At 50.2% G+C, this 14629-nt stretch overlaps 6 protein-coding genes across 6 annotated transcripts; 2 read left to right on the forward strand and 4 right to left on the reverse strand.

Annotated features, from left to right (window-relative positions):
• Nucleotides 1-311: 311 nt before the first annotated feature.
• On the forward strand, nt 312-2814 carry TRP3 (anthranilate synthase / indole-3-glycerol phosphate synthase; the record flags this gene model as incomplete). The annotated part of the gene is made up of 5 exons (XM_044813086.1): nt 312-384; nt 436-498; nt 603-617; nt 691-964; nt 1029-2814. The coding sequence occupies 5 exons, from the start codon at nt 312-314 to the stop codon at nt 2812-2814; spliced, it is 2211 nt and encodes a 736-aa protein (XP_044670506.1).
• Nucleotides 2815-3376: 562 nt separating this feature from the next.
• KY384_004582 (uncharacterized protein) lies at nt 3377-6669 on the reverse strand (the record flags this gene model as incomplete). Its single annotated transcript, XM_044813087.1, has 2 exons — nt 3377-5348; nt 5399-6669. 2 exons carry the CDS (start codon nt 6667-6669, stop codon nt 3377-3379), a joined length of 3243 nt encoding a protein of 1080 aa, XP_044670507.1.
• A 936-nt stretch (nt 6670-7605) lies between these two features.
• KY384_004583 (uncharacterized protein) lies at nt 7606-9107 on the reverse strand (the record flags this gene model as incomplete). Its single annotated transcript, XM_044813088.1, has 2 exons — nt 7606-8466; nt 8571-9107. 2 exons carry the CDS (start codon nt 9105-9107, stop codon nt 7606-7608), a joined length of 1398 nt encoding a protein of 465 aa, XP_044670508.1.
• A 180-nt stretch (nt 9108-9287) lies between these two features.
• KY384_004584 (uncharacterized protein) lies at nt 9288-10407 on the reverse strand (the record flags this gene model as incomplete). The annotated part of the gene is made up of 3 exons (XM_044813089.1): nt 9288-9311; nt 10037-10312; nt 10363-10407. The coding sequence occupies 3 exons, from the start codon at nt 10405-10407 to the stop codon at nt 9288-9290; spliced, it is 345 nt and encodes a 114-aa protein (XP_044670509.1).
• A 246-nt stretch (nt 10408-10653) lies between these two features.
• On the reverse strand, nt 10654-11883 carry KY384_004585 (uncharacterized protein; the record flags this gene model as incomplete). Its single annotated transcript, XM_044813090.1, has 3 exons — nt 10654-10741; nt 10768-11098; nt 11721-11883. The coding sequence occupies 3 exons, from the start codon at nt 11881-11883 to the stop codon at nt 10654-10656; spliced, it is 582 nt and encodes a 193-aa protein (XP_044670510.1).
• Nucleotides 11884-12522: 639 nt separating this feature from the next.
• KY384_004586 (uncharacterized protein) lies at nt 12523-13720 on the forward strand (the record flags this gene model as incomplete). Its single annotated transcript, XM_044813091.1, has 3 exons — nt 12523-12561; nt 12609-13077; nt 13299-13720. The coding sequence occupies 3 exons, from the start codon at nt 12523-12525 to the stop codon at nt 13718-13720; spliced, it is 930 nt and encodes a 309-aa protein (XP_044670511.1).
• Nucleotides 13721-14629: the final 909 nt, after the last annotated feature.

Genomic DNA, 14629 nt, shown 5'->3' on the forward strand with positions numbered 1-14629 from the left:
GTTGAATGGCATGTACGGACTGTATGACTTCCAACGCTGGACAGCATAGCGACGGATAGAATAGCTAGTATGAAAATTATATACCTCAAACAATTGTCTTGAGCTTCTCAAACGTGGAGCCCAATTTCTATAAAGCATGTAGATACCGTCTTTATTGCAGTTTTGCAATCTTAGTCGTATTTCAAGCATGCGTCATACACAACGGAACTAATGACTCACCAATCTCAAGTTAAATTTTTCCCACATCCAGCTCTGATCTCCTTGCGACCATGATAGACCTGAAACTCAATTGACCGTCTCTGTCATACAACATGGATCACATCAAGTCCACGTTTGCACAATGCGCGAAGGAGCAACGTCCCGCCTTTGTGGCATATGTGACCGGTAAATACCAGTAGCAAGTGGAAGTGCGACTGAGCTGACAGAGGCTGCCAGCTGGCTATCCCACCGCAGCAGAGACAGTGGACATACTGTTAGGCTTGGAGTCCGGAGGAGCAGGTCAGTCATTCAAAGTAGCTTCCTTTGAATCCATATGCCGCCACCGTTCCCGCCAGCAGTGTTTTGCATTCACAGACCACGATCCGGGCTTACACTATCCCCAGATATCATCGAATTAGGTATGCTCAGACCTCTGGGGAACCTCTATGACCTAGCCTCAATAATAATAGATCGAAGGCCTACCCTTCACAGATCCAATTGCCGATGGCCCTACGGTACAACGAGCAAACACACAAGCACTAAAGAATGGCATTACGGTCGAGTCTACTTTGGAGACAGTAAGAGCGGCTCGAAGAAAGGGTCTGAGAGCGCCAATACTGTTTATGGGATACTACAACCCACTGTTGAGCTATGGTGAAGAGAAGATACTACACGATGCAAAGGAGGCTGGCGTAAGTGGCTTCATATGCGTGGATCTGCCACCAGAGGAGGCTGTGAGGTTCAGAGAGGGTTGCAAGAGCGTTGGGTATGAAGAGTCCTTGCTACGTTACTGGCAGTTGAAGATGGATGAGGGATTGACATGATGATAGGCTATCATATGTGCCACTCATTGCCCCAGCTACATCGGAAGAGCGAATGAAGCTTCTATGCAAGATCGCAGACTCCTTCATCTATGTCGTCTCGAGAATGGGCGTCACCGGTGCCACTGGGACGCTGAGCAAAGGCATACCGGACCTTTTGAAGCGAATACACCAGTACTCGAATAATGTGCCAGCCGCCCTCGGCTTCGGAGTCAGCACACGGGAACATTTTGTAGAAGTCGCTAAGGTAGCTGAAGGCGTCGTAATCGGCAGCCAAATCATCACCACCCTCGCAAACGCCCCTCCCGGACAAGGAGCCCAGAAAGTCGAGGAGTACTGCGCCGAAATAACCGATCGAAAGGCCTCGAAGTCTCTGGTCAACGGCGTCCACGACCACCAAAAAAGCGAGCAGCCAATAACCAATGGCTATCACCTCGAAAATACCCATGGGGAGACCTCATCACCCGTGCATACCGACTCCGTCATCAAGCCCGGCCAAAACGGCACCGGCCCCGGCCTCGCAACCCAACTCGAAGCTCTCAACGACCCCTCCACAAACCCAGCCTCCCTCGCTATACCCTCCCGCTTCGGTGAATTCGGTGGGCAATACGTCCCGGAATCCCTAATGGACTGTCTCGCAGAGCTCGAGTCCGGCTTCAACACCGCAAAAGCCGACCCCGCATTCTGGGATGAATACCGCTCTTACTACCCATACATGGGTCGTCCCGGTCGCCTTCACAAAGCTGAGCGCCTGACTCAGCATGGTCGAGGCGCCACCGTTTGGTTAAAGCGCGAGGATCTCAACCACACGGGTAGTCATAAGATCAATAACGCTTTGGGCCAGATCCTGCTGGCGCGACGCATTGGCAAAACGAGGATTATTGCGGAAACGGGCGCCGGACAACATGGTGTCGCCACCGCGACGGTGGCGGCGAAATTTGGTATGCCTTGCACGGTCTACATGGGCGCTGAGGACGTGCGGAGACAAGCCCTCAACGTCTTCCGGATAAAGTTGCTCGGGGCGAAAGTGGTCGCTGTGGAAGCAGGCGCGCGGACGCTGAGAGATGCGGTTAACGAGGCTCTGAGAGCCTGGGTTGTGGATCTGGACACTACGCACTACATCATCGGCTCGGCGATTGGGCCCCATCCGTTCCCGACTATCGTACGAACATTCCAAAGTGTTATTGGGACGGAGACGAAGGAACAGATGTTAGAGATGAAGCGAAAGCTGCCAGATGCGGTTGTCGCGTGCGTGGGGGGCGGCAGTAACGCCGTGGGCATGTTTGCCCCCTTTGAAGAGGACGTTGGGGTGAAGATGCTCGGCGTTGAAGCCGGCGGCGACGGGCTGGATACAGACCGGCACAGCGCCACACTGACCGGCGGCAGCAAAGGCGTCCTGCACGGCGTGCGCACGTACGTCCTGCAGAACAAGCACGGACAGATCGCCGAAACACACTCGGTCAGCGCAGGGTTGGATTATCCTGGCGTCGGGCCAGAGTTGAGTTCGTGGAAAGACAGTGGGAGGGCGACGTTTGTTGCTGCCACTGATAAGGATGCGTTCGAGGGGTTTAGGCTGCTGAGTCAGTTAGAAGGTATCATTCCGGCGCTGGAGACAGCACATGCGGTTTTGCCTGCGCTGAAACTGGCGGGGGAACTGGGCGAGGGGAAGGATGTGGTGATTTGTTTGAGTGGAAGGGGGGATAAGGATGTGCAGAGTGTGGCGGATGAGTTGCCGAGGATTGGGCCGGAGATTGGGTGGGATTTGCGATGTGGGTATTCGTTCTGTACGGCTTAATTGTGATGGTGGTGCTGACTTTGGTGATAGTCTGATTGGACGCTCTTTCTGGAATGGAAAGTATGGCTGGGAGTCCGCAGGAGTGTAGGCGCCGGCCCTTGGGATGCTGCAAACGTTCAGATGATTCAAATATGTGAAGCCAAGTCTGAAGAATTGCTGTCTAGATCAATTGTTCGTCATTCGGAATACCGCTCTACGGAGGCCCTCGAATCGACAAACCAGCTTGGGTTAGACATTGATAGAACTAGATCAAAAACAAAAGCATACTGCAGTCTTAGTGCATTTGCAGCGAGATTCGTGTCCTCATGAATTGCAGTGGTACGTACACGACTTATGGCTGCCTGACATGCACTTCGTGCGAATCATTTTCGTCCATACAAACAGACTTTACAACAAGGGAGTATCACCGCTGATCTTCGGATTGAAGTTTACAGACGATTGATGCATGTCTTGTCAGCCTCTCGACCGTTGTGAATGCACTATCCTACATCAATGACCTATACCTGACTCCACTGAACTTGAATGACATTTGCCTTTTCCTTTGCTGTGGCCTTAGATCCGCCTATGCTATTCCGTAACTAGTCGCCAGAAAAGATCTTTGGGAGCTACACGGTCGAAGTTCGACTCTTGAAAGGGCGTGCGTTGTATCATCTTCACCACCGACGATCCGCGAATACCATGGCATTTTGGAGATCCCTTCTGAGCGAGGTCTAGTCTTCCCTGGCGGTATAGAAAGTGTGTCAATTGGACTTCCGCCGCTCCGCTCTTGTGGCTTGGTAGATGCTGAAGCTTTGTTTAGTATGTCAATGATGGGCTGTAGATGGAGATGAGATGCCATTTCTTTTGGCGTAAAGCCAAATCGGTTCCGCCTCTCGCTATCCGTGTCTACTCCATTGTCGACAAGCCACTCAACAACGTGTTGATGTTCATTTTGGACAGCATGTGCTAATGCAGTATTGCCATCGATGTCAGTCATGCTCTTCCAAGTCGCGCCAGCGTCGGCCAAAGCCTTCACCATATTGAGACTGCCTTGCTGTGCTGCAAACAATAGCGCGGTCATTCCATAGTCTGTTTTCCGGTCTAGGAATGCTTGGTGCGGGACGCTGCCTTTGCCATTTTGAATCAGTGCCCTGACTGCATCTAAATGCCCTCTTCTAGCGGCAAGCATTAGAGGGGTGACATTGTGCGGGCCTACGATATCAGCTCCGCCGGGCCGCCAGGATAGAAGAATGGCAACTGTCAATGCTTGTCCATTCGCAGCAGCCAACATGACCGGATCCTCTAGTCTAGGCCCCCTGCGGTAAAGCTCTGAGTCTACACCTATTTGAATCATGAGGCGTATCGTTTCATGTTGACCATCTCTTGCTGCGATTTGAAGAGGGTCAAGACGTGAAAGTTTCGAGGTCTCGAGCAGGAACCCGTGGCGAAACAGGCAATTGACTACATCCCAGTGGCCTTGCTGTATAGCTAGATCTGTGCAGGGTGTCCGACAAAGAGCGTAGCATTTGTCTAAAGCAGGTATATCATCCTTTGAAACCAAAGCTCGATGTTGATTCCCAAGCCTCTTACAGGATTGGGCATCAGTGGTAGCTCTTCCTGCAGATGTCCGTATATCAAAGCCATGGGCTGATCCTGGCGGACAGGATTTTTGAGGGTCTTCGAGGACCGCATCTACTAGGTCTGGCAGTCCCTCGAAGCAAAGCCACTTGATGATTGTAATCAAGACTTCCCTAGGCCCAAGTGTCTCTTCAGACAGTTTTGCAGTGGCTGCAAAACTTGATGTGAATCGTAGAAGAGCCACTTTCATATTCGAGCTGGACTTGAAAAGGCGTAGCAAAGGTAGCAAAGATCTACTGATCTGGCTTTTGCGCGCATGTTCGGCCCAAAATTCCCAGGCATAGCGGAAAAAGTCGTACGAACCATAGTGCCATAATTGCTCGCCCAGATCATCATATTTGGGTAATTGTATATCTGGGTTTGCTAAGTAGATCAAAGATAATCTTGAAATCCATAGATGGCTTTCTGATGGCCTCAGGTGAAAGTGTGGTGAAGATTTGAGGACGTAGTCTGAGACAAGATACTCTTTCACAGAAAAGTGCGCCAAGCTTACAATTCTTCTATCAGAGCGCTCCACACGACTTGAGATGCTAGCTTCCGAGTAGGCTTCACCTCGTTCAGAAGACGGTGGGGCGTAAACACTTGTGACCGAGCCCACAATTCTGATCATGCCGGGACAAGTCATCAGCAAATCATCAGCGCTATACAGAAGATTGCCAATATCATAGCCACCAATCTCATCATCCACGACCACCGCGAGGGCATCAATCATCTCGGTCACCTCAATGGGTCTGGCTGAGAAGCACAACATAGTCAGTACGCGACGTGCGAAATCTAAGAGTCCTGGCTTGATAGATCTAAGCATCTGTTTGTATGTGTCATCCAAGGTCTCCGGTAACGAGTGTAGGGTCTCCCTCAGCATGTTAGGTGTAACGCAAGACTCAAGCGCAGAGAACTGACAATCAACCCAGCGAAACCTATGGTAATTAGCCACATCAGACAGCCACTCCTGACAAAGAAGCCTCACATGCCACCGGCACCCTTGGATAAGACGTCTGCGATCTCTGAATGAAATTTCTTCCATTTCTTGAGCTTTAAACCGAATCGGAGCTGGTCCCTGATGTACTTTTTGATGTCCGCAGCGACATCTTCGTTTTGTAATGAGACATCATGTTCCGGAAGGACCTCAAGCATCTCCCTGATATCTGGATAATCCCGGCTAGTGATTATAAGATGTAATGAGTCCCATTGCCTGATTTGATTTATGACCTTACAGAGCGCGTCACGTTGTGGACCGACAGAACTTTCATCCAACGCATCGATGACAATATATATATTTTTAAACTTTTTGATGACAGTTCTTAATGCAAAAGCTAGGGCGTAATCCGGAGGTGAACCAGCAAGATAATTGGTATACAGCTCATTCAGAGCGATAGAGTCAGACTGACAAGATAATTGAAGTATTAGAGAGCTCAGAACACCGTAGACTGTTTGCTTTGGAATGTCTGCATAGCTTAAGTAGAAGTAAGCTAAGCCGATTTCAGAAGAAGACGCCCGGAAGGCAAAGGTTTCTTGGATGATTGTGGACGCTAGCACGGTCTTCCCACAGCCGGGCAATCCGTTAAGCCAGAGGAAGGATCCTTTGCTATCTAGCCACGTTCGAAAGTGCTGGCTACGAATGAACCAGAGACCGGTGTCCTTATGGCGCTTCTCGCATGCCTCGTAGTGCTGACCGAAGGTGTTCGGGGCATTGAGCCAGGCTCGCACGTGATGTTGAATGATTTCAGACCTCAACAAGTTCAAGACGGCGGAGGAATCGGCCACGCACTCCTGAATCTTGTTGGAAGTATCCAACTGTAAAGTATGAATTGCAAGACTTATGTTTTCTCTCACATCTTGTACCGTCTCGTGCAGCTTGAGTAGCGTGCCCTTCTTGAATGGGTATAATGCGGCCCGCGAAGCCTTCTTTACATTTTCAAATACACCAGGGTTTTTGCCTCTCCCTGTAAAAGCAGCCAACTCTTTGTCAAGATACTCAATTGCTTCTTCACATGCGTCGATATGGAGTTCAACGTTCTTAACGAGATCGAGTTCATCAGGGAAGAATTGGTGTCGCTTCAAGGTGCCCTCTAGACCCTCTAATGTCGTACATAGGCTCTGAAGGGATGATATCGTGGCTTCAAGATCTTCCTTCCGGCTCTTTGCAGCCTGATAATAATCGACCAATGCGCGACACACCTCAATGCCCAACGAGACGATGCTCAAGGCACCCGCGGAGACCGAAAACGTGTCAGTCATTTCGTCATGAAATCAAGCACGCGTAGCTATCTCAATCATGTCAGTATTGATGTGCACCTCGAGGTCTCCCTCTCCAGGAGGGAGCACGGCGCCACTCAGCGCAACCAGCGCACTGGCAGACTCATATTCGGCGTAGTATCTTCTGTGAAGGTAGAAAAACGACGCCATAAACTCGATTCTTGCGGCGAAGCGCCGAACCTCGATGCTTACGCACCATTGGGGCCGTCAGAGTCTGGTTGTCGTTGTCGGCGCCAAAAAGATAGCCTTACGATTTAAAGCCGAACATTAAGTCCGAGTTTTAAACGCTCACAATAACGAGTCGTACTAACTCGATTGTCATGCTCAGTCTGAAATGTATAACATTGATAACACACAGTGATTCTTAACCTTTTAAATCCTTTGCTGGTTTATGGAATATTCAAATGACACTGCAAAGAGCAAACCTGCTTAGTCTATGTCTTCAATGACTAACCATTCCTTGCTTAAAAGATGTTTATACAAGCTTCGCCTACTCTGCGACATACTTATTCGGTGTATCTGTTCCTAGATTTATGTCAGACACTAGGTTCGAGCGTATGGTTGAAAAACACCATCTCACGCGCAGTGCTGCGACATGTGGCAGAACAGATGAGAATGTTTTGAAGACTTCATCACCAACTAGGCTGACGTTGTCTCCCACTTCGACCTTCCCATTATCCTAGGCCACAGGAAGCGGCCAGCAAATTTTCCCACTTAATACTTCCAAGACCACTACCTCCTTTATCATTAGTGCAAGTAGGGGCGATGCCTTCAGCGAAAGGCCGTATCAGACCTTATTTTACCGCAAATGTGGTCTAGAGTATTGACTTTAGTAATTCTAGCAGACATGCAGAAGTTTGGTATCAACTCAACCAAGTGCAACCCTGCCATCCTTTCCCACAGCACAGGAGTCCCTCCCTATCCACCCACCCCCACCACCCCTTCCCCTGCCAATTCCCCCAACGCCTTCTCAAAAATCCTTAGCCCCTCTTCCAATTGCTCCTCATCCATGATCAACGGCGGAGCAATCCTAATACACCCCATAAACGCATTCCTGGCCGAGATAGTAGCACTAAGCCCCAACTCCATCATCCTGCTACTCAACGTCCTCCCCAACTCGATCGCCGGCTCCTTCGTCCGCTTATCCATCACAATCTCCACCCCAGCCATAAGCCCCCGTCCTCTCACATCACCAATACACTCAAACCTCCCCTGCAGCGCGCGCAAACCCTTGTGCAATTTCTCCCCCATAACCCTCGCATGCTCCACAAGTCCATCCCTCAGCACAATCCGCAGCGTCTGCAACCCGACAGCAGCAGGCAGCGGATCATTAGCATGGGTAGTATAAAACAAGAACCCGCGCTGCTCCGCCGTGTCCGCCACACTCGCACCAGTAACGATAGCACTAAGCGGCAACCCATTCCCCAGCGTCTTACTCAGTGTCAAAATATCAGGCACGACACCCCCATTACTTTCATGATTAATAGCGAAGAGGTCGCCGCATCGGCCGAGCGCGGTTTGCGCCTCGTCCACGATGAGGAGCATGCCGCGCTTTTTGCAGTGCGCCGACATGGCGGACATGTAGCCAGCGGGGAGGGTGATCATGCCTCCCGAGGAGAGGATTGGTTCGAGGATGACGGCGCAGAGGGAGCCGCAGGAGCTCTTGTCGATGAGGGACCAGCCGTAGTCGAGCTCGGTGCGCCAGTTGTGGGAGCCGTCGGGGTGGCGGAAGATGGAGCGGTAGGCGTCTGGGGTGGGGAGGAGGTGGGTGCCTGGTATCTTTGCGCGGTGGGAGACAGGTTAGCTGGGGTCTGTGATACAGCATCGTTCACTGCAGTAGGTCTTGGAATCTCAAGATAAGGGAGAGGGGCGACCCAACGTACCAACGGACCGTGACCTTTCCTCCCCGCGTTGTACTGCGCCCCTTGTGCACCGCTGGTCATCCCATGCCAACTACTTCCCAACCCCACGATCTCGAACTTGCCCGTCACAGTCTTGGCTAATCTCAACGCACACTCGTTGGCCTCGCCGCCTGTGCTGAGGAACATTGCTTTGTCCAGCCCATCCGGGAGAAGTCCGGTCAGCGTTTCTGCTAGTTCGATGACTGGCGGTGATACCATTCCGCTGTAGAGATGATCCAGGTTGGCTGCGCTATTGGTGATAGTTTGGACAATTTCGGGATGTCCGTGGCCGATGAGGCAGGACATTTGGCCGGATGTCCAGTCCATCACGCGTTTGCCGTCCGCGGTCCAGAAGTAGATACCGCTGGCTTTGGTGATGACTTGGGAATGGAAGTCGCCACCGAATTTGAGCAGGTGCTTATTGGCTGATGCAAAGAGCTGTTCGTTAGATGGTTTATCCTGTACCTCGATGGCAGACTGGTGGTGTTCAGTTTCGCTGATGACCTCGTTGCTCTCCATGTTTTCCTCTTGAATTCGACGTCAATTTGTGATATTCAGCGATGTTCAGCTGAGAAAATGGATCCCTCTACTATTCCTCAACTTAGTGACCAGAAAGTTGTTGGGTAGTTGCAAAGGAAAAGACGGTGTGTCCGAGATCTGGGGTAGCACGGGTGTTGCCGTGGGAACATTTGCAGAAATTCAAACAAGAAAGTTCTTGAATACCTGATATGAGGTAGCAGTAAGGCGGTGTAGGCAAGCGACTGTATCAAGCAGTTACCCATTGGGCCAACAAAGGTAGTACAGAGATCGCGTTGCTTTCATTATCTGTATCTATGGCGGTCGGCATGGGGGCCAAACAGCCAGGTCCGATTGTGTATCTTGCGCGAAGTGAATATCCTCCATCATATAGTGAGCAAGTCTGTGAATCCTTCACGCATTTTCTTTGTCTCTCTGTGTGTGTTTTTGAAATGGAAGATATCTGAGAAGAGGTTGCCTGAAAGCGAAAAATGTGGCACAAGAAACAATAACAAAGGATATTGGCGCTGCAACTGCCCAAAAGCCCCTTTGTCCCGTATCCGTCTGACGTATATCGCGAGTGTTCATGCCTAATGCGGGAGCAGAATTAGCGTCGTTGTCCGCGTACAGCTAGTCATGCGCTGTTGCGAAAAGCGTCTCGTCATACGTACCAAAATAGGACGTGAAAAAAGACAGAGGTAAGAATATGACAGTGATGATTGTGAATGTCAAAATGGATTGATTCTGCCGCGCTGCCCGTTTCGCAAGGGCCGACTGCCGTTTCGCGAGGACCGACTGCAATTCCGTCTCTCTAGCCATCTTTTCTGCTAGTTCTGATTGAAGACGAGCAGTTTCAAAATTACTTTGCTGGAATACCTGTCGTAGCAAAATCAGTAAGCTGTGCCAATTCGGGAGCTGCAGTCATCGCTTACTAGAGCTTGAGTATCTTTGCCTTGCTGCAACAGCCTCTGCACCGAGTCTAAATGTACCTGCCGAGCTTTGATTGCTTCCTGCATGAGGGTATTGGCATTTGATGGAGCTCGGCCATCAAACCCCGAGTAGTAAGATCTCATGTGCGACCACCATGCATTCAGGATATCAATTTGCTTCTGTAACGGGTCTACCAGTATGATGATCTCCGCCACGAAGTCATTGAGCTTTCTGAGAAGCAAGGGGTCGATTTTGGGGGATGCTTGCAACCTCGTCCGCTAAGTCTCGGTCAGTAAAGGTGTCTAGACTACCAGGCTTATACTCCTACTAGTTTTGCAAGCCAAACCCGATAGATTGGCTCATACTTTCCCATGTTTCGATCAACCGCTTCAATCAAGAATAGCAGGTTACGCGCCCAATCACACGGGATGGATCGGTCTGCCTGGCGTTTAATGCCTTGGAAAATCTCTTCGGGCCTCTGCTCTCGATTGTCATAAAACACGCAGAGGGTATCTATCCCGATGCAATGAAGAATAATTGGTAAGTGGTTCTGATGCGTGACGTTTTAGGGGCTGGGTACAGCTGACCTTGTGAGGGGAAAGCGATCAACCACAAAGGCTCAATCGTCAAGAGGAGCGGAGGTCGGGAGGGTTGTCTTTCGCCACTCTCGAGAATACATATCTGTTTCTGGTCCAAAGAGAGAGTATCTACGTCTCCGCAGGCATATTCATACAGTGCTCTAGCACTTTGTATCCTTTCAGGGCCGTCTTCGTCAAACGTGAAATCATGGCGTGCCAGATTGGTTTCGCTCGGAAAGTCAAATCGACGTAGGTAGCGAGGTTGAGCAATCGTGGGCAGACCAGCAGGACCGTATTTTTGTATCGAATTAGTCGCGATTTCGAACATTTTCCGGCTCTCATAGTCTGCGAGATATTCAAAATTGACTACAGGGTACATCGCGACAACGTACAAAATGTCATTTTTGTCGTAAGATGTCTGTACGAATTGAGTGATGACCGGACTGGGAAGCGCGTTGTAGAAACCTGCACTTCCTTTGAAGATAGCTAGCAGATTGTAGGTCATAATTCTGAATTGTGCAGCAGCTATGGGGAACAGCGGTTGAAAGATCTGGTAACATCAGTCAGGTTCGATTCCTGCAATCGCTGGCGTAGACAGTCATGAAGTACCTCATCCTCGACGAAGGAGAACCGCGTCTGAGGAAATAGCACGAATCTGGATGAACAAGAGCGCAGAAGCATTTTAGCGGCCTCTTTAGGTACTTTCGTTTTAAAAGCCAGGGAATCAGAGCTGCAAGCTACGGTCAACTCGATGAGAGGTATTCTATATTCCTTGGGGCTTCGGCTGCTATAGTCTAGAATCCAAATGGCATAGCGACGATACTCGTCGAACAACCATTGAGAGGCCTCAAGGGAGTGAATTGATTCCCATTTTCTGACAATTGAAGCCCGAACGCTGCAGAGGTGAAGCTCTGATAGTAAGGAAAGACCCAGGGAGTGGTCGCTAATGTATTGTCGTAGTGATGGAAGTAGATGCGAGCTATCAATACCAAAGAAACTCTGCGTACTTCTACTCGTTATGGCTTCTGCCCAGACTAGGTAGGCTAAATCAGATCTCACGAGATAGAACATTGACATTTGCCGTTCGGTGTTGCGTGGCATAACGTACAAGGTCTGTCATGATCCTTCCACCTTTGATATTGTGCCTCCAATTGTTTCTTGATGGGGGCCCGGAATTGCAATTCATCGGAACCATCCTCGTTGTCAATAGAAAATAAAGAATAGCTATCCCCATTCCGTGTCGGAGGAGTGGAACCATCTGCCGTCGCCATGACTCTGGCAAAAGGATGGACTTAATATGGCGACCATCGCATTGTTGCAGCATGGAGTGCTAGGTGATAGAAGGTATTTCCCAGACACGATATGAGACACAATTGTAAGGCCGTTGACTGCTGGGCTCTCCCAACCGTCTCCTTCATCGAACCGCGGGGTTGAAATGCATGACCGGAATTAGGCTGAGGCTCATTCGCTTCTTGAACGTATGTCTTGCTGACAAAATTGTGTCTCGCTAATTGACGAGAGGGTGTCAGCCTTGTGTCTGAGTGGTGCAATCGGTCTGCCTTGGGCGCTCTTGGGGTGGGGGGATGGCAGGGTGTGTACATGATAAGCCTGCAGATCGGGCATGAATACGAGTCAGATGTATGCAAGTCCAGCGTGCGATCAGACCTCACATGATGTCCTGTGGGGGCAATCACTCTGCAGGCTGTGCAGGGACTCCGTATTCTATAATGCGTATTGAGTATTTAACCGTTCGTACCCTTAGCGCGGCTCTGCACTTGCCCTCCCCCCACCCCCTCCTTGATCGACCCGGCTTTCTCGTCGGACAGTCAAAGCTTACGTGGCATGAGTTGAAATCTCACTGATCCCTAATCTTGAATGATTAGCGCCATAGATCTATTGAATCATTTGCTATGCCAATGTCCGCATGGCGTCTCCGCCGCTACCTCGCCGTATGTCAGACTCTAAAAGTTGACTAGACACCAGCTTAGTACCACAGCCTACATCTGGCCTCGGAGATGAAGTTGGAACTGCAAGCATGGAGACATCAAGTCGACCTGAGGTTATGGAGAACATTCATGAGGATGGTGGACCCGATCGGCAACTTGGGAATAACAGGAGCCTAATCGAGGACGACACGGCGAAAAGCGCGCGAAAAATCAACTTTCTGAGCGGTATTGCTTTGATGATCGGACTTCAGATCGGGTCAGGAATATTTTCGACGCCAGCGACCGTTATCACACTCATTCCTTTCAAGACTGGAGCGATCTCAATTTGGGCTGGCGCGGGTCTCCTGGTATGGACTGGAGCTGCCAGTTTCGCGGAATTAGGAGTTCGGTATCCCGGCAACGGTGGTATATTGCAATACCTAAGACATAGCTTTGGGCCGAAACCGGGAGCCGCGGGCGACATGGTAGCCTTCGTGTTCTCCTGGATTTGGATTGCAATAGTCAAGCCATGCTCAATGAGTATGATATCTATGATATTTGCCGAATATTTCTTTCAAGGGTTCGCGACGGCACAAGCAATCGTCGACGTGAAAGGACAAATGAGCAATTCTTGGGGGTCAAGCTTTTGGCCTTGCTTGCGATCATGATGGTCACCTGGCTAAATTGTACGGGTGCCGGAAATGCTTTGGGGGTGGCCAGGATATTCCTAGCTTTGAAGCTGCTTACGTTGTTCTCCATAGTGGCGCTAGGGATGTTGACCATAAGTGGTATTTTCGTCCAGAATGGTCTCCGCGACGAAGGGAACGTGCCCTCATACTCGCCGACATCTACCACAAGAGCCTACCCTGACTTTCATAGTGTTGATGAGAGAGGGCAGCATAAGTCACGATTTACGCCGTTGACGGTAGCAGATGCACTCTTCGCCGCGCTCTTCGCTTTTGGAGGATGGGAATCCGTCGGATTTGTGGCTGGTGAAATAGTAGATCCTGAAAAGACCATACCCAAGATTCTGAATGGTGCCATGTCAATGACAACAAGTCTATTCACACTCACCGTTGTTGCATTCTACTCCGTCGTGCCATTGGACACTCTGAAAGAGACGAATGCGGTCGCCGCGGTACGTAAAACTTTATTGAGATCGTGTTTGCCCTGGGTAAGATAGTAGCTAACACCGCCCGCGTTGTCCTAGGTCTTTGGCGCTCGGATATTTGGAGCGCCCGGAGCGATATTTTATACCTGGGCTGTATGTATAGCGTGCCTTGGCTCGCTAAATGCAACAGTATATTCGGCTGGCCGTCTGACGCAAGCCGCGGGCGGCTGCAATTACGTTCCTCGACTTCTACTAGACCGGTTGTGTTCTCAACCTGACGAAGGGAGGGTTCAAAGCGAAGCCGAAGGTATCGAAGTAACAAATGAACAGACATCCTTTGCCAAAAGAGCAATGCGATTAGCTCGAGTGTGTAGCCCGTCAGCGAGCACAGATGTCCCCGTGTGAGTACCCCCTTCATCATTTACATCAAAGAGATTGTGCAGTCCGTATATGTGCTCCAGTATTATTAGAAGGACTCTAACTTGGCAAAAGAGGGGCTATGCTTTTCAACGGCTTTGCGGCAGCTGTTTTTGTCGTTCTAGGCTCTTTTCGTAACCTCTTACTGTTCAAAGGTAAAATACTCAATCCGTCCTTCTGCTAGCTCTCAATTGCCATATCAGATAGACAATTGCTCACCAAGACAGGTGTGCTAGAATATACTTTCTACCTCATCACGGTATGCGGACTCGTCAAGATACGAAGGCAGTCGCGTAGCAGCCATCGGTCCCTGGTCCAAAAGACATATCACATATCCCTGTGGCAACCCGCTTTCTTTTGCGTTGTGAGCTCTCTGATAGTTTTGCAAGCCGCTGTCCAACACTTCGCCGCTACATTAGCCACTGTCGCAATATGTGCCATTTCTATGGCGGTCTATCGATGGCGGATACAGCAAGGTGGCTATCCAGAACGTAGAGATGACCAGAGCTCCGAGACTTTGATTCGAAGCTAGTAGCGAGGCCTGATTCAACGTACTTTCTGCTG

This window comes from Bacidia gigantensis (genome assembly GCF_019456465.1).
Source record: "Bacidia gigantensis strain McMullin 20006 chromosome Unknown contig_231, whole genome shotgun sequence".
NCBI classification, from domain to species: Eukaryota; Fungi; Ascomycota; class Lecanoromycetes; order Lecanorales; family Ramalinaceae; genus Bacidia; species Bacidia gigantensis.